At 43.0% G+C, this 19,799-nt stretch overlaps 1 protein-coding gene across 2 annotated transcripts in view; it reads right to left on the bottom strand.

Moving 5' to 3' along the window:
* CIP2A (cellular inhibitor of PP2A) overlaps nucleotides 1-19,799 on the bottom strand; it is a 71,352-nt gene that overhangs the window by 38,617 nt on the left and 12,936 nt on the right. For both annotated transcript variants that reach the window (XM_056556293.1, XM_056556294.1), the window contains 4 exons: nucleotides 12,355-12,451; nucleotides 10,161-10,283; nucleotides 5,162-5,307; nucleotides 4,865-4,940 (listed from right to left, as the gene is read on the bottom strand). In XM_056556293.1, the coding sequence (XP_056412268.1) occupies nucleotides 4,865-4,940; nucleotides 5,162-5,307; nucleotides 10,161-10,283; nucleotides 12,355-12,451 (442 nt within the window). The remainder of the gene's footprint in view (nucleotides 1-4,864; nucleotides 4,941-5,161; nucleotides 5,308-10,160; nucleotides 10,284-12,354; nucleotides 12,452-19,799) is intronic.

The raw sequence follows: 19,799 nt of genomic DNA, 5'->3' as shown, positions 1-19,799 counted from the left end.
TTGAAACAATCTTATTTTTCCATAATTTTGAAAGGGTATCAATAATTTTGTCCAGCTCATTTTTGGAGTTTGGTGTGACATTATGTCCAATTTGCTTTTTTTCCTCCCTTTTTTGTGTAGTTCCAATATACACAAAGGGAATAAACATGTGTATAGCAAAACATGTGTTCCTGCAATTCTTTTCTGTGAGAAATACTTAATTTTCTTGAAAAATTTCAGGGGTGCCAACATTTACGGTTATGACTGTGTGTACAATTGCACCTTTTATTTACATTACCTATATATGTGTAAGCTGAATGCTTATTTATTACATCAACATCTAAATGGCAATTGTTTCAATATAAAGAGAGAGAAATTTGCCCCTGTATGAAAAAGATGTGTGCATAGTCAACTCCAGCCTTTTTTGGGGCTGCGGGAGAGTCAGTCTCTGAAAACAGCCAAGTCAACTGTGTTACTTAATTCTGTAACTCCCATTGACATTAAAAAGGAGGTGAACAAACTGAGTAGCAACAGGAAATAGACTAACTCGTTATGTAACATTATATAAACAGCATAGCTCATGGGCCTATACTGTGTACAGCTGACTAGGCTGCTTTTGGCACCTGATCATCTAGAGGCTGGATATGGCCAGGCAGCCATCTTTTTCATTGATGGGCAAACCCAATTAGGCCATTTATCAGGAAATTTTTACTTAAAAGGGGTACTCCGCCCCTAGAAATTTTATCCCATATCCAAAAGGATAGGAGATAAGATGTCTGATCACGGGGGTCCCACCACAGGGGACCCCCGCAATCTCTGCTGCTGCACCCCAGACATCCGGTGCATGGAGCCAAGTTAGCTCTGTGCCGGATGACTGGCGATGTGGGGCGGAGGCTCGTGATGTCAAGGCCACGCCACGCTTGTGACATCACGGCCATGCCCCCTCAATGCAAGTCTATGGGAGGGGGCGTGATGGCATCACGAGCTGCCGGAAACGCTCTTATCAAATGCCAGGAGCAGCAGTGGCGCCCCCCCCCCCCCCCCCCGCGATCAGACATCTTATCCCCTTTGGATAGGGGATAAGATGTCTAGGGGTGGAGTACATTAGTGTAAGGGCTTACACCTCTCTGAATAAGCATAAGGGTTAAAATTTTATTGACGGTTCTGAACATTAGGTTATATACACACACACACACACACAAGCATAATACAGATCCTTTATTATGGCCACAAATCCAGACTAAACTGAGGGTGTAGTTAGATGAACAGGCATTATAGTAATCTATAACGTCATCATTTCGGGTCATTAGACCTGCAGTCGAGCCAGAACCTGCAGCCATATGGATGCAAAAATGTATCTGTATTGCGCTTGTGTGAATATGGCTTTAGTATGAAGTAAATGTTATGCTGGCTAAGCAGGTGATACATAGACTATGGTTCAATCCATCGGCCCCAATGATTAACCCCTTCATGACCCAGCCCATTTTCACCTTCAGGACCTGGGCATTTTTTGAAAATCTGACCACTGTTACTTTAAACATTAATAACTCTGGAACGATTTTACTTATTCTGATTCCGAGATTGTTTTTTCGCGACATATTCTACTTTATGTTATTGGTAAAATTTCACTGATATTTGCATCCTTTCTTAGTAAAAAATCAAAAAATGTCATGAAAATTTTGCATTTTTCTAACTTTGAAAGTCTCTGCTTGTAAGGAAAATGGATATTCCAAATAAATTACATATTGATTCACATATAGAATATGTCTACTTTATGTTTGCATCAAAAAATTTACAAGTTTTTACTTTTGGAAGACACCAGAGGGCTTCAAAGTTCCGCAGCAATTTTCCAATTTTTCTCAAGATTTTCAAAATCGTACTTTTTCAGGGACCAGTTCAGGTTGGAAGTGGATTTGAAGGGTCTTCATATTAGAAATACCATATAAATTACCTCATTATAAAAACTGCACCCCCCAAAGTATTCAAAATGACATTCAGTAAGCGTTTTAACCCTTTAGGTGTTTCACAGGAATAGCAGCAAAGTGAAGGAGAAAATTCTAAATCTTCATTTTTTACACTCACATGTTCTTGTAGACCCAATTTTTGAATTTTTACAAGGGGGTAAAAGGAGAGAAATCACCCTAAAATTTGTAACCCAATTTCTCTCGAGTAAGGAAATACCTCATGTGTATGTTAAGTGTTCGGCGGGCGCAGTAGAGGGCTCAGAAGGGAAGGAGCGACAAGGGGATTTTGGAGAGTGAGTTTTTCTGAAAGGGTTTTTGGGGGGCATGTACCATTTAGGAAGCCCCTATGGTGCCAGAATAGTGGACCCCCTCACATGTGACCCCATTTTGGAAACTACACCCCTCATGGAATATAATAAGGGGTGCAGTGAGCATTTACACCCCAGTGGCGTTTGACAGATATTTGAAACAGTGGACTGTGCAAATGAAAAATTTTATTTTTCATTTTCACAGACCACTGTTCCAAAAATCTATCATACACCAGTGGGGTGTAAATGCTCACTGCACCCCTTATTAAATTCCATGAGGGGTGTAGTTTCCAAAATGGGGTCACATATGTATATTTATTGTTTTGCGTTTATGTCAGAACTGCTGTAACAATCAGCCACCCCTGTGCAAATCACCTCAAATGTACATGGCACACTCTCCCTTCTGGGCCTTGTGCGCCCCCAGAGCACTTTGCGCCCACATATGGGGCATCTCCGTAGTCGGGAGAAATTGCATTACAAATTTTGAGGGTCTTTTTTCCCTTTTACCTCTTGTGAAAATGAAAAGTATAGGGCAACACCAGCATGTCAGTGTAAAAAATTTTATTTTTATACACCAACATGCTGGTGTAGACCCCAACTTCACCTTTTCATAAGGGGTTAGAGAAGAAAAAGCCACCCAAAATTTGTAAAGCAATTTCTCCCGAATACGGAGATACCCCATATGTGTCCCAAAACTGTTGCCCTGAAATACGACAGGGCTCCAAAGTGAGAGAGCGCCATGCGCATTTGAGGCCTAAATTAGGTATTTGCATAGGGGTGGACATAGGGGTATTCTATGCCAATGATTCCCAAACAGGGTGCCTCCAGCTGTTGCAAAACTCCCAGCATGCCTGGATAGTCAATGGCTGTCCGGCAATACTGGGAGTTGTTGTTTTGCTCCGTTTTGGACACAGTAGCATACCAGACGTTTTTCATTTTTTGGGGGGAGGGGGGGGAGGCTGTGTAGGGGTATGTGTATATGTAGTGTTTTTTACTTTTGTTTTTAGGTTGGTGTAAGTGTAGTGTAGTGTTTTTAGGGTACAGTCACATGGGCAGAGGTTCACAGCAAGTTTGCCGCTGGGAGTTTGAGCTGCAGTGCAAAATTTGTGCCATCTCAAACTTGCAGCACTCACTGTAAACCTCCGCCCATGTGAGTGTACCCTGTACATTCACATTGGGGGGAGGGGGCAAACATCCAGCTGTTGCAAACTCCGAGCATGCCCTTTGGCGGTCCGTGCATGCTGGGAGTTGTAGTTTTGCAACAGCTGGAGGCACACTGGTTTGGAAACACTAAGTTAAGTAACAAACTTTCAAGTGTTTTGCAACCAAACTTAGTGTTTCCAAACCAGTGTGCCTCCAGCTTTTGCAAAACTACAACTCCCAGCATGCATGGTCTGTCAGTGCATGCTGGGAGTTATAGTTTTGCAACAATTGCAACAGCTGGAGGCACTGAGGTAGGAAACAGACAATGTTTCCCAACTAGTGTGCCTCCAGTTGTTGCAAAACTACAACTCCCAGCATGCCCAGACTGCCCAGGCATGCTGGAAGTTGTAGTTCGGCAATATCTGAAGGATCAGGTGTTGCCGAACTACAACTTCCAGCATGCTTGGGCAGTCTGGGCATGCTGGGAGTTGTAGTTTTGCAACATCTGGAGGTCCACAGTTTGGAGACCACTGTATAATGGTCTCCAATCTGTGCTCTTCCAGATGTTACAGAACTACAACTCCCAGCATGCCTGGACAGACTGAGCATGCTGAGATTTGTAGTTTTGCAACATCTGGAAGAGCAGATTGGAGACCATTATACAGTGGTCTCCAAACTGTGGACCTCCAAATGTTGCAAAACTACAACTCCCAGCATGCCCAGAAAGCCAAAGGCTGTCTGGGCATGCTGGGAGCTGCAGTTTTGAAACTGCCAGAGGCAGAGGTGAGATCGCTTTACGGCGATCTCACTGCTGCGAATGAAGATGCCGCTCTGCTGCCGGAAACTCACCGCCGGGACGCACCACCGCCGGGACCGCCTGGAGGACGTCGCTCGGGACACCGCATGGCCGGGTAAAGTGACGCCGGGGGAAGGGTAAGGGACACTTAGCAGAGCGGTGTGTGTCCTGATCCCCGTGATTGGGACTCACACCGCACTGCTAAGTATTCTGATAGTGAAACGCTGCTATCAGCTGGTCAGATTTGACAAGCTGATAGCAGCGATCGCTGGGGGGGGGTGAAACCCCCCCGTGGTCGCATGGTAAGATGGCTGGCTATCAGTGATAGCCACCATCTTACCGGGCGCTGCGGGATGCCGCGAGTAGGGATTAAGCAATGGGTAGAGCTTGTGGAAAAAGTTAAGTTCTATAATAATAAAAAAAATTATAATACAGTATTGGTAGCTCAAAGAAAAGATAGAATCAGTTCGATAGGAGGGGTGTGGGGAGATTTTATATACATATATATTTATAAATAAAACTGTAAAATAAATGTAAGGTCACATAAGCCAATAAGCTGTATTAAAGGACATTCCCCTCACATAAAATAATTATAGGCCTGTGTTATTAAAAACATGTCATGTAAACATATTGACATTGTGCAGTCATTCATATTAAAATGAAAACAAAAATACCTTCAAAGCTGAATCCGGATCCTTGCCATGTAGGAGGCCCAGTACTTGAATAAGACATGAATTGAAGTGTTCATATCTAAGGTAAAGCCAAACAGGAATGTGACATTTGCATGTAAATGGTGCAAAAACATATTGACCTAAGAAATTACACTTTTTCAAAGGATGGTTGGATCTAGTGAACATATGAATTTGCTTTATCTGTATGTCAGTTTCTCTTGCTTATAGACACATTAACATATGCAAGACAGACTTACAACACATTTATGTAAAAAAAAAAAAAAAAACATGAAATTTTACCTTGATAAATAATCTGCAATTTTGGGGTTCATTAGCAAGTCCATAAGGAGATCCACTGAGTATTTCCTGGTTAATGTACCATCCCCATTTACAAGAATGTTAAATATTAACTGAAATGTTTGATGGATGTTTCTGGAATGAAAAAGCTAGAAAAAAAATCAAAACTTAATGTAGACAAAAAGTGGGTGACGAATAGGACCGGACCCCAGTCCTCAATAATAGCAATAACAAAAGCAAAGTCCAGCGTGGTAGTTCAAGCAATACTGCACGGTTTATTCAGCAATCAGCCAACATGGAGAACTGGTGACGCGTTTCGGCCACAATGTGTAGCCTTAGTTGTACGACTAAGGCTACACATTGTGGCCAAAACGCGTCACCTGTTCTCCATGTTGGCTGATTGCTGAATAAACCGTGCAGTATTGCTTGAACTACCGCTCTGGACTTTGCCTTTGTTCTTGCAACTGGGTACATTATCCTGCTGAAAGAGGCCACTGACATAAGAAAAACCTTGGCCATGAAACAATGTTGGGTAGTTGGTACATTACCTAACATTAAAGGGGGTAATCCAGGGGAAAAAAATGTATATATCAATTGGCTCCAGAAAGTTAATCAGATTTGTAAATTATTTCTATTAAAAAAATCTTAATCCTTCCAATAGTTATCAGCTGCTGAAGTTGAGTTGGTCTTTTCTGTCTGGCAACAGTGCTCTCTGCTGACATCTCTGCTTGTCTCGGGAACTGCACAGAGTAGAAGAGGTTTGCTATGGGGATTTTCTTCTACTCTGGACAGTTCCCGAGACACGTGTCATCAGAGAGCACTTCGACAGTAAAGAACAACTCAACTTGAGCAGCTCCTAAATACTGAAAGGATTAAGATTTGTAATAGAAGATCCAAACATTCATTGTGGGCATTTCATTGGTAAGCCACTGTATTATTGAATTGCATGAACAGATTTGCTGTCTAATAGCACCTCCCTCCAGTATAGTGCGGTACCGTACTGCTCTTTACCTGTGCCAGGACTAGCTGCTCCTTTGGACTCCAGGTGAGGGTGGCTCCACATTGTATCTCCAGTACACTGTATGCATTGTACAGGATCGTGAAGAAGCTCTGGCCCACTATGTATAAAGTTATTTATAGCTTTTAGCAGCTACTTCTGACTTTCATTTGTAAGGATTTGCCCTAAAAGTATTAGCTATCTTGTAATTTTTCTTTAAACTTCAATTTTTTTCTTATTTTGGAATAACATTTTGGAGATTTTGAAACAAATCACTAGTTTTACATAGAATTTTGGTCTCCAATAGAATAGTCTCAACGTATAGGCCCTGATTTACTATTGTGAACCTGACCTGCTTTTACCACGTTGTGCACAACCAAAAAATAAAAATAAAAAGGGGGGGGGCATGATACCACATTCGGACCCATTTACTATTGAATTCACACAAAAAAGTAGTGGTTGGAAATTCCCACCAAGAAAAAGCTGGTTAGAACTTTCATGTCCTTTGACTTCCTTATGGCTGAGAAACCCGACACTCTTAATTGGAGGGGATCAAAACCTGTCCAGAGGAAAAGTTGCCGAGTTGCCCATAGCAACGAGTCAAATGGCTTCTTACATTTTTCAGAGGCCTTTTTAAAAATGAAAGAAGTGATCTGCTTGGTTGCTATGGGCAACTCAGTAACTTTTCCTCTGGACAGGCGGTAATAAGTCACCCCTATAACGTTTGCCCTAGAACTAATTAATATTGTCACTTGACCACTGTACATGAATTCCAGGACCCAAGGTTCACAACAGGCTTAGCTCCTTCCTACAGTGCATCACAGTGCTCCCTCTTCCTTATGTAGATAATCTGTGCTACAGAAACTCCTCTGTGACATTGGACAGGACTGCATAGTCTTACTTTTTACATGCGCCAACCTTAACTATTGATAACCCGTTCATGTTTTTTATCTGGTTCTCAATAAAACAAAACATTTCCACCTTGTAGTGGAATCACAATGCAGTCAGACAATCAAAGTAGGGAATATGGAGGACAAAAGACATGTATGGGAGGAAACTACAATAAAATAAAGTATTGTTTGCAAGCGAGCAGTAGTCACCTCTACAGAAATTAAGGGCAGGGAACTTGTGCAGCAACATGCGGCGAACTCACACAACCACAACTCTACAAGCAACAGTCATTACCCAGCAAGGTCTAACAATGCAAACTAGGGTGCCCAGATTTTATCAAACTTCTGTAGCATTTCCTGCCTTTGGGACTTTATACAGAGGTATGTTGACAAGATGTATTCAGTTATAAAGGGAATTACTATTAGTATTATTTGAGGATATTTTAAACTTTTGCTAAGCAGAAGTCATCTGCTGAGCAATTGTGACTGTTCAGTTGTCCAAGTACAATGATGCTTACGGTCTTATCTGCAAATTATTTTGCTAAAAATACTGTAAAGATAAAGTGAACTGCTCAATTGGGCAAGGCTTGAAGCCTCTCGTATTAGAAAGGACAAATAAGCAGAAAATAAAGAGGTGCTTGACCTTGCCAGGTCTGCAGCCAACACACTTTAAAGCAGTGACTGAAGTTCAAGAACACAAGGAATAACACTTCTCTGCTATCAGCAGCAGATCCTCCACACATCTACGGGGTGACAGTCTGCAGAGCATGAAAAAGAAGCATACCTCCAGACCTAAACCCTATTGAGCATCTGTGGGGCATTCTCAAACAGAAGGGGGGGGGGGGGGGGAGGAAATGAAAAATCTCCACCAACTCTGTGATGTCATCATGGAGGAGTGGAAGAGGACTCCAGTGGAAACCTGTGAAGCTCTGGTGAACTCCATGCCAGAAAATAATAGCGGCCACACAAAATATTAACACACTGGGCCCAATCTGGACATTTCCACCTTGTTGCCGAGGTTTAGACATTAATGTCAGTGGTTATTTTGAGGAGACAACATTAACCCCTTAAGCACCAGGCCAATTTTATTTTTGCATTTTCAATTTTTCCTCCTTGCCTTCTAAAAATCCTAACTCTTAGATTTTCATCCACAGACCCATATGAGGGCTTGTTTTTTGTGTCATCAAATTAAACTTTGAAATTACATCACTTATTTACCATAAAATGTACGGCACAACCAAAAAATTATTATTTATGTGGGAAAATTGAAAAGAAAACTGCAATTTAGAAAATTTGGGAAGGTTTTGTGTTCACAGTGTACACTTTATGGTAAAAATGACATGTTTTCTTTATTCTTTGAGTTAATACGATTAAAATGATACCAATGTTATATGCTTTTCTATAATTTTACTGCTTTAATCTCAAACAAAATTAGTACCGTATATACTCGAGTATTAGCTGTTCCGAATATAAGCCGAGGCCCCTAATTTCACCACAAAAACCTATAAAAAGTTATTGACTCAACTATAAGCCTAGGGTGGGAAATACATCATACCCCCCCCCCCCCCCTTTTGTTTTCTACTCACCGGGCCATCCATCTTCGGCCATTTATGCTGCAGGGACCATCCGGTGGGGAGGGTTAGTCATTCCGGGCTGTCCATCTTCACCGGGAGGTCCTCTTCTCCGCACCGGGCCGGCCACGAACTAGTGATGTTGCGTTGACGTACGTGCGCAGCAGATGTCCGTGACCTCCCTGCACATGAACATCCCTGCGCGGTGGCGTCAATGCAGCGTCACTAGTTCAGGCCGGCGTGGAGTGGAGAAGAGGGCCTCCCGGTGAAGATGGACAGCCCGGAACGACTAACCCTCCCCACCAGACGGTCCCTGCAGCAAAAAAATTCGTGCTGAAAAACTCTGCTTATACGGTATGTTTGAAATTGCCCTATTTTGACCACCTATAACTTTCAAATTTTTCCCTATACGGGACGTTATGAGGGCTCATTTTTTGCACCGTGATCTTTAGTTTTTATTGGTACTACTTTTGCTTAGGTTTTACTTTGTATGTTTTGGGAATAAAATGTGACAAAAATGCAGCACTTCTGGACTTAATTTTTTTTTACATTTACGCCTTTCACCGTACGGTATAGTGAACAATATATTTTAATAGTTCAGACTTTTACGCACGCGGCAATACCAAATATGTTTATTAATTTTTTAATGCTTTTTTGGGGGTAAAATGAGAAAAACGGATGATTTCCTTTTTTTTTTTTTTTTAATACACTTTAATGGTCCCCATAGGAGACAATTTATAGCAATCATTTGATTGCTAATACTGTTCAGAGCTATGCATAGGGCATAGCACTGATCATTGTTATCGGCCATCTTCTGCTCTGGTCTGCTTGATCTCAGACCAGAGCAGAAGACCCCTGGAGACGGATGGAGGCAGGTGAGGGGACCTCCGTGCGCCATTATGGATGATCGGATCCCTGCGGCAGCACAGCGAGCGATCCGATCATCCATTTAAAGTAGTGCACTGCGGCAGATGGCGTGATCTGTATTTATCATGGCATCTGAGGGGTTAATGGCGGACATCCACACGATCGGGGAAGTCCGCCCTTACCGGTGGGTCCCTGGCTGCTGATAGCAGCCGGGACCTGCCGCACATGACACGAACACCGGTCCGGTGATCACGGTCATGTCGGAGCGTAAATGTATGCCATGGTGCGTTAAGTACCACGGCACCATGACGTACATTTACGTCCATTGTCGTTAAGGGGTTAAACATTATTATATTCACTACATTATATTGTAGCAGGGAGAAATTTCTTCAGTTTTCGCACGTGAGATATTATAATTTATCAAAAATGGGAGATAATTTTAAATATATATCTACACACACACACACACACACTTTAAACAACTGTAAAGAAGTGGAAAGAATGTATCTAATTCTCTGTCAGCAACACTAGTATTAGAAACATAGAATGTGTCGGCAGATAAGAACCATTTGCCCCATCTAGTCTGCCCAATAATTCCGGAGATAGGACATAAGCCAAACAGTAGACGCTAAAGACAGGATAGAAAATGGTTGCATATTACATGTATGAAAACTCACCTTTTCTCCAACTTCTTCGTTTAAGGTTAGGCTAGCCAGTATTGAGAGTGCAAATACTACAACAGTCAAACTGGTGTGAGCCAAGAAACTAATCAATGTACGATAGAATCCTTTAACATTGCTCTGCAGTAAAAAAAATAAAAAGAAAAGAAAAAATACACATTAAATGCAAGATGTAAGATTCCCAAGGACCTGTTTATTAGGCATGCTAGAACCTGCAAAGGTCACTCAACAGGGAGGGGGTGGCTAAGCTGATATTGTATTTTCTATATACTGGTGTCACTTTTCACTGTACTCCTGTGTGATAAGGAGGAGACCACTGGAATGTGATCTGTACAGGAAGTCCCACCCTTGTTTTAGGCTTAGTGGTTCATTTGGAAACTGCAATATTTTAATCTATGGATAGTAAAATGGAAAATTTGAAGAAGAAAAAAAAAAAAAAAAAAAAATAATAATTCTCATGTAGCCGGACACTGCTCTTAGCTGTATATACGAGCTAACAGTTAGAAAAGGAGACAGGCTGAAGCTGCATCTCCTACGAGTGAGTTAGGGGACAGCATGTTACAGATTACTTGCTGCAATTACATAAAACTCAAGTGCAGTGATGAGACTCCTTCACCCAGAAGCATCATGCAAAATGTAGTCTGACGATATCAGAGGAGCAATAGAAATCAAGATGGCAGACAACTAATGGATGACCATATTAGAGAGGCAATAGAAATCAAGATGGCAGACAACTAATGGATGAAACAAACTAAAATTGGTATACAAAAGAGCCCCTACATTATTCTCTAATAAGAAAAAAAGTCCTGAGAAAAAAAAAAAAAAAAAAAGTGTGGGAACTCACCCAGGATTTCCACTCAAGGGCTGGTCCTGCAGGATACCTGCTAATGGGAACAGTGTTCCTGCTGTGTGGGAAAATGCAGGAACTCTGTTCCCATGCATTCCTGCAGGACTTGAGCCTTGCTTGCACTGCAACGACTTCATGATTCAATGGGAAAGGAGTGGACTGTGTTAAGTATTACCTATTGTTTTATGCTGTTTTTGTTATTCCCTGTAGGTCTTCCGGAGAAGTCAGCAGAATTTTATTAGGGAAGGGGCTTATTTAAATTTTTTTTTTTTTTACACTTTATCCAAAGGTTAGGGGATAAGATGTCTGATCGCGGGAGTCCCGCCACTGGGGACCCCCACAATCTCTGCAGCGCCACCCCGCCGTCATCACCACAGAGTAAACTGGCTCTTTGCGCGATGAGGGGCGATGCAGGGAACGCAGCATCGTGATGTCACGGCTCCGCCCCCAGTGGCGTCATGTCCCGCCCTCTTAATAGAAGTCTATGGGAGGAGTTGTGTCACGATGCTCCGTCCCCTGCATCGCCCCGTCATCACGCACAGAGCCAGTGTCCTTTGGACAGGGGAAAAGATGTCTGGGGCGGAGTACCCCTTTAAAAGGAGTAGTATAGTTTTAAAAAAAGACGTATCAGATGGCAGGGGGTCTGACTGCTGGGAGCCCCCCTTCCGCTATCTCCTGCCCGTGTCAACCACGGCAGAAATACAAGTAGATATCAAGTAGATAGAGGATACTTTTTTTTTTTTTTTTTAAATGGACTCTTCCTCTAAGGTGTTAATAGCACCATTTGACATGCACATAAAATTCTCTCTCTCTCTCTCTCTCTCTCTCTCTCTCTATTATACACACACAGCGGTCACCTTCTGGATAAATGCTTTTTTCTCTAATAGTTACAGATGTGGCGATACAGAATATGTATAGATTTAAAAAAATATATATTTTCTGTTTTATACAAAAGGGGAATTTAAGCATTTTTATATTTTGTGCTTCCAGCTGCCATGTAAACGCATCAGACTTGACCGTTAGTGCAGGGGCCAGGTTATCTTGCTGACAGCTGAGCTTCTGTAATGCCGGCAGGGTACACAGGCCATGTTGCCAGGCTACCTCTGTACAAAAGGCAGCAGCCTAGCCCAAAGCCCCTTAGTGAGCACTGTAAAAACGCATATGGTTGGTCTCTAATGGGTTAATAACTACAACTGTAGTCATTTATTTTCTTGATACTTTTGTGATTGAGATACAATGTTACAAGAGACAAGAAAAAGAAATCCTCTTCACTTGTAGAAAGAACTAGGTAACAATCCAGCAGCTCAGGAGAAGAATAGGTTCATTTTTAAAAAAAATTCTTACTAAGGACTTGACATGTGACTGGACTGAAAGATTGTTCCTGCACAGGTTTGCCAAAAGACCAAGACATGGCATTGTAAGATCATCTTCAGGTGACTGACTAGAACAAAACAAAACAGCAAGTTTAGATTCACATGCTGAAAACTCAAAAGCTTATTTCCAAAACTGTCGCTTTCATTGGTCATATTCCAAAATAAATTCCTTGAGCACATGTTGACTCCCTTGTACAATTCTAATGTCACATAATAAGAAGTCTTAGGCGAAGTTTCCACTTTTTTTCTGGCAGTTTTTGGATATCTGCCACTGCAGTTTTTGAGCCAAAGCCAGAAATGTATTCAAAAGGAATAGGACATATATAGGAAGGACTTACACTTCTCCTCCCTTATGGATCCACTTCTGATTTTGGCTCAAAAACTGCAGTGGCAGTTTTCCAAAAACTGCCCAAAAAAAAAAAGTGGAGACTTAGCCTTACACAGGCATTTTGTTATATTAGGTTTCTTCTAAAGCAAGCATCCTACTACAGGTGTTAAACACACAGCAGTATCTTAACCACTGACCATAGTTTCACAGTCCTACTTTTTATCAGATTACCCATCATCAGGTCTTATGCTTTAATGTCTCCCACAGTAGAATACAAACCCAAACATTCGTTTTGTGAAAAACGAAACTGAGAAATTATCTGACTTGTCTGTCTGCCTTAGTTTTTATGCATCAGTCTGTAGCTCACATAAAGCAGGATACATATACCTAATGTAATGCTTCTTAGGATCAGGATCAATTCACAATTTGTGTAAATATGAGACAAAGATTCAAAGATGGATTTCCAAAAAAAAAAAATAATAATAATTTAAAGTCCAGTAATGTGAGAGGGCTCAATTATGGTATGTTTGGTTTAAGGGGTATTTCAGAACTCTTTCCTCAGCCATTGAGCCTATGATGCAAAGTCATAATACAGTGTAATATGCTTCTATTACCTCTGTGCGCTGCTTTGTACTGTTCTTATGTACAGAACCCACACCTGGAAGTTTTATAGCAAAAGTATTTGTATTGTACTGTTGTCTCTGACCTTTCCCTGAATTTTATGTGGCCAGGCCTGAGACAATGTAGTGGGTGGATAGTATTACTTATATTCTTACTTTAGTAATTATATTCTATACCCTGCTTTCCACTCCCCCACCTCTGCTTTACCCTGTTCTTATGCACTGGACCCACACCTTGAGCACTCTGTAGTAAAAGTCTTTGTATTTTAATTTGGTCTTCGACCTTTCCACAAATTTTATGCAGCCAGAGACCATGTAGTAGGTGGATAATATTACTTCAATAAATATATTCTACTATGTTAGCCACTCCATCCCACAGCATAGCAATGTCTACAGACTCCTTGTAAAAAAAAGCTATACTCATCTGCCCTGATCCACTGTCACACATGGGGCCCCGTTCCAAAGCAGAGCACAACTACCTGCCTTTGTAGTAACAGGAATATATATATATTTATAAAAAAAAAAAAAAAATTATATATAATATATATCTATATCTCCCTCTCTCCTGGCAGGGAGAGTATAACTTTGGAAAACTGAAAGAAGTAGCGTAACACCTTCCTTTTATCTTTCATTTCTTTTAAATCAACTTTAACTTTTGTCTCAAAAACTGCAGTGGCAGTTTTCCAGAGTGGAAACCCAACCTCCATAATGCATGGGAGCTTATTTTTTGCAGGACAAGTTGTACTTTTTATTGGCACCCATTCTATCAGAAGACAGAAAAACATTTGCAGGGCCAAAATTGAAAAACAAATTAAATAAATGCAAAATTGGGGGACATACTTTTTTCTAGTGTCAAAAAGATATATTTATTGACAAAAACAATAATAAGAATAAAACTGTACATCAGCAGAAGTCGCAGCATCTGCAATGAGGTAAAATCAAGGAATGCACATAATAGAACAAAAAGAACAGAATGATTGTTCCCATAAACAAAGAGGGAAATAGGTAGGGGAAGGGAGGGATCACCCTGAAAGCACAATTAGAGCCTGATAAGCAAACATATCAATAGTTAAACACCTGTTAGAGCTGAATAAACCCCATGGTTAGAGAGTCAAATAATGGGACATGTCTGGGGCGTGAGAGGAAGAGAGCCAGGGTTCCCAGGTTTTAAGAAATAGGTCCATAGTGTCCGCCCTAAGGGCATTCAGTTTCTCCGAGATTAGAATTTGATTTACCCTCGATATAACCATAGACACAGAGAGCGAGGGGGAACGCCATTTAAAGGCAACGTGTATGCGTGCTGCCAGCAATATGAATTGGGCCAATTTAAAAGGTGCATATGGGAGTCTAGGGGGCTCACTGCCCAGAAGACAGACTGTCGGAGAGAGGGGAAAGGCCTGCCCAGGACCGATGAAATGAGACCCACAATATCCCTCCAAAAGGCAGCAACCGGAGGACATGACCACCATGTATGCAGCATTGAGCCTATCTCGGGGCATCCCCGAAAACAGAGGGGGGAGACCTCCGGGTAAATAGCGTGTAGGTGAGCAGGCACAAAGTGCGTGCGGTGTAATATAAGCCGTCTCAGCCAACGAAACCTGACAACTACCCTTACTCAATTGAGTGCAACAGGTATGCCAATCCGAGAGAGACATGGTTACCCGGAGATCTTCCTCCCATTGTGTCATAAATTTCAATTTGACCCCAGTCGGGGGACTATTGAGGAGGGAATAGACCAGAAAAAGGGTCCCAGAGCGTGTAGGGGTATAAATAGCGAGCGCCTCAAGAGAGGTGGGAACAAAAGGGGAAAAACGCCTCTGGGATCGAGGATAGAAAATAGAAGACTTGGGAGAGTCTGAAAGATTCGGAAGAGGGGGGGGGTTTAAATTGGGAACGAAAGGCCTCTCTATCCATAACTCTGTCTCTCACCAGGAAAGCATTAAGACAAGTAGCTGAGGGATAGGAGCCTGGTGGGAAAGAAGGGTTATGAAAGAGTGGCAGGGCAGGAGAATGGGGAGATTGAAGGTGAAATTTGAACCTGACAGAGCGCCAGAGGAGAAGAGAGTAGCGAGAAAGGAGAGCAGACGGGGGGAGTAAAGAACTGACTGGACTGGATGACCACATAAGAGAGCATAACGTGTGAGGCGAAAGAAGAGCCTTTTCAAGGACTAGCCATCTGGGGCACGAGGAACTAGTATTACAGAGCAACAATTAAGCTATGCGTGCAGCCCTATAATATTTTATGAGGTTAGGGACTGAGAGACCTCCTACTCCCTTATGGAGATACACAATATTGCGGGGGATTCTCGGGCGTGAATCATGCCAAATAAATCTAAAAAGGTCTGCCTGGAGAGCCCTAATAACCAAATGCACTGGGATAGGGAGGGTCCTAAAAAGGTAAAGACTACGAGGCAAGATCACCATTTTGACTGAATGCAGATGGCCTAACCAAGAAATATGGGGGAGATTCCATCAAGCAAGATCAGCCCGAATATTTTTAAATTGCGGGGGGGGGGGGGGGGGGGGGGCGGGTAATTAAGCTAGTAAAGAGAGGAGAGATGAGTAGGAAGGTAGACACCTAGATAGGGAAGAGGAGAAGAAGAGGGTAGGGTTTAAGACCAAAATTAAGAAGGATCAGACCGTGCATCGCTGAGGGGGTATTGCAAAACAATATCCGATTTGCTCCTGTTAACCACCAGGCGGAAAAGTTATCTAAGACTGAGAATAGATTAGGGAGGGACGTAAGAGGTTTAGTTAACGTAAGTAAGCGATAGTCAGCAAACAAATTAACTTTATAGACCGAGGCGACTATGGACACTCCTGAAATATTTGCATTAGCCCGCAGGATACTCGCCAAGGGCTCCATAGCAAGAGCAAACAAAGCTGGGGAAAGTGGGCATCCCTGACGAGTACCCCGCTCTAACTATGGGAGATGAAGGGGTAGGGAGTTTCAAGTAGGCTCGGGGCGTGGAATACAGGCATCGGAGCGCCTCTACAAAGGGACCAGTGAAACCCATGAATTTAAAGGAGAACTCCGGTGGAAATTTTTTTTTTGACAAATCAACTGGTGCCAGAAAGTTAAACAGATTTGTAAATTACTTCTATTTAAAAATCTTAACCCTTCTAGTACTTATCAACTGCTGTATACTACAGAGAAATTTGTGAAGTTCTTTTAGCCTGACAACAGTGCTCTCTGCTGACACCTCTGTCCGTGTCAGGACTGTCCAGAACAGGAGGTTTTCTATGGGGATTTGCTTCTAATCTGACAGTTCCTGACACGGACAGAGGTGTCAGCAGAGAGCACTGTTGTCATGCAGAAAAGAAATTCACAAATTTCTCTGTAGCATATCTGTAGTATACAGCAGTTGATAAGTACTAGAAGGTTTAAGATTTTTAAATAGAAGTAATTTACAAATCTGTTTAACTTTCTGGCACCAGTTGATTTGTCAAAAAAAAAAATTGCACCGGAGTTCCCCTTTAAGGACTCCAAACAGATAGGACCAAGATACCGAGTCGAAGGCCTGCTCTATATCCAGGCCAAGAAGCTTCAGGGTGGTAGAGGTGACGGAGGCCCAATAGATGACATCTAGCACTTTGCGGATATTATCGGATGCCTGACGTCCCAAAATTAACCCTACCTGGTCATTATGAATCAGTCCTGGGAGAAAGGAATTTAGTCTACGGGCCAAAATAGAGGTGAACAACTTGGTATCTAAATTAATGAGAGAGAGAGGATGGTAGTTAGAGGGGAGCAGGGGATCCTTATTGGGCTTGGGGATAACTACAATGGAGGCTGTGAGGAATTCTGGGGGCATAGGGGAACCAGACATTAATTTATTACAAATAGAAGTGAGGTGAGGGGAGGAGGATGGACCGCATTTTTTTAAAATAATAAGGTGCAGAGAGGCCATCCGGGCCTGGCGCCTCACCCAGTTTCAAGTCAGAGATAGCCCTATCCACCTCCTCAGAAGATATCGGGGCATTCAAAGATTCTCTATGGGAGGGGGGGAAGAAAGGTAGTTGCAAGAAAGGCGTCAATAGCTGCAGCAGAAGGAGGGGGGCACGTTCTCTATATAGGGATGAGTAAAAGGAGTGAAAAGTGTTGTATATACGGGAAGGGTGAAACGAGGGCACTCCAGGCTTCACTTGAATGGTATGGACCCTATTGAGGCATTGTTACTGACGTAGCATAGAGGCTAGCAATCTATCGGGTAGGGATCGACCGATTATCGGTATGGCCGATATTATCGGCCGATAATCACGATTTTGGGCATCGGTATCGGCAATTACATTGCCGATAAGACGATATGCCCCGCCCCCCGCACCGCCCCCACCGCACCGTGCCGGCCCCCCGACCCGCCACACTGCACCGCGACCGCACCCCCCCACCGTAGTGCTGGGCGGTATACTGGTATGGATTTTTGCCCATACCACTATACCGGTCGGGCCCCTCCCCACCCTCCGAGTCAATAAAAAAAATTAAACTTACCCGTAATGGGGGTGGTCCGGGCCATCGATCGTTCCTGTAGTGTCCGTGGGAGTTCCAGGTGAAGGGTGAACCGGTCCGGGCTGTCCTTCTTCTCCGGCGGTCATCTTCTCCACTCCGGGCAGGCTCCGGCCTAGTAGCTGCATAGACGCCGCTGCGCACAGGCGTCACTGCGCAGCAGCGTCTATGCAGCGTACTAGGCCGAAGCCTGCCCGGAGTGGAGAAGATGACCCACGGAGAAGAAGGACAGCCCGGACCGGTTCACCCGGAACGCCCCCGGACACTACAGGAAGGATGGATGGCCCGGACCACCCTGACAGTTGGGGGAAAGAAGCGGGTGGTGGCGGCGGCCTATGGCACCGCAAAAGCCACTGCAGTGCATTGATTTAAAGCGCCCGGTTTAAATCAATGATCTGCAGCGGTGTCGCGGGGGGATAAATAGCCGATAACTTATACCGGAATATCGGTATAAGTTATCGGCTATCAGCCCTAACCTCCACTGATTATCGGTATCGGCCCTAAAAAAACAATATCGGTCGATCCCTACTATCGGGTTTGTTGGCCCATTTATAATATGTCGCCTGCGTCCAACAAATTGCTTTTTCAGTGCGATCGGTAAGGACCGCATCTAACTAATCTAGTGGATCTGATAGCATGTAAAAGATATGGTTGGGTGTTCAGCTGATGAGCAGTAACCAATCTAGCTAATTTATTTTGCCAGTGTAGATTGAGTTCTAGTACGCTCTCTCTTCAGACTAGAGGCCAGTTCAATAAATTGACCTCGAACAAAGGCCTTATGGGCCATCCAAGTACAGCCAATAACAGAAGTAGTAACAGAGTTAGAAGAAAAAAAGGAAGAGAGAGCCTCCTCAATGGCAGTACAGACATGTGGGCGGGAAAGGAGAGACTCCTTAAGTCTCCACACATATGGAGTAGAGCACCGAACGAGAAAGTTAAAGTGTGCAAAGACTATATCTTGGTCCGACCACGCACAAGTGATATGTCTGGCATAGAGTAGATGTGGAACAGAGGGGGCAGACGCAAGGATCCAGTTGATCCTGGTGTAAAGGGCATGAGCCGGAGAAAAATATGTGTACCCCCTCTGTGCCAGATTATGCTCCCTCCAGACGTCGGCTAAGTCATGAGTAGCTAAGGTGTTTGTAATATGCCTCTGCTGTGCACCTGAACGTCTAAAAGCCCTAGTATGTGATCTAACACACCATTAAGTACCATGTTAAAATCACCCCACCAGACGAGGTGGTCATAGGTTAGGAAGTGTAATTTAGATGCCATAGTCACAAAGAAATCCAACGGGTTATCATTAATGATACATAGTTTGGATTCCTGGTATACCTTCTAAAAATTAAGTATTGTCCCTCCGGGTCAGTGTGGAGGGAGGTTAAGGTAAACGGAAAGGAATTATGTAGTAAAATAACAACACCCCTAGATTTGGTAGTATAAGAGACCATAAAGCATCTTTTGTAACTAGAATGAATGTGTTTGGTAAACGATGTGGTGGAAAAGTGTGATTCTTGTAAACAGAGCACATCAGGATTGTGCTTTAGGTAATCCAACAGCCTTCTTACGTTTAATGGGGGAGTTAAGCCCACGGACATTATGTGACATTACACGACACATGGGGAATAAGTACAGTAAAGCTGAGACAAGCGGACAAAGGTCAAGGGTTCATCAGGCAGAAATAAATCAGGGGGGAGAGGGAAGGGTAAAGGCAGGTAACAAGTGCACACAAGAGAACAATGGGAGGGAACAAAAAAAAAAAAAAAAAAAAAAAACACAAACATAGGGAAAAGAAACAAATGAGCAAGTAATAGAAGCCAGAGGGAGGCAGACAGGGGGGACCCCAAAGGGTACACAGTCCCCCGTGGCCACCTACTCCTCAGAGAAAAGGGCAACATGATAATCCACCAACGGGTCGCCCATAGTGGAAGTGAACCACCCCCCCTAGAATTGTCTAAAATAAT

This window comes from Hyla sarda, chromosome 2, assembly GCF_029499605.1.
Source record: "Hyla sarda isolate aHylSar1 chromosome 2, aHylSar1.hap1, whole genome shotgun sequence".
Lineage (NCBI taxonomy): Eukaryota > Metazoa > Chordata > Amphibia > Anura > Hylidae > Hyla > Hyla sarda.
The sequence above is the reverse complement of the archived record's forward strand: the minus strand, read 5'-3'. Positions and strand labels throughout refer to the sequence as shown.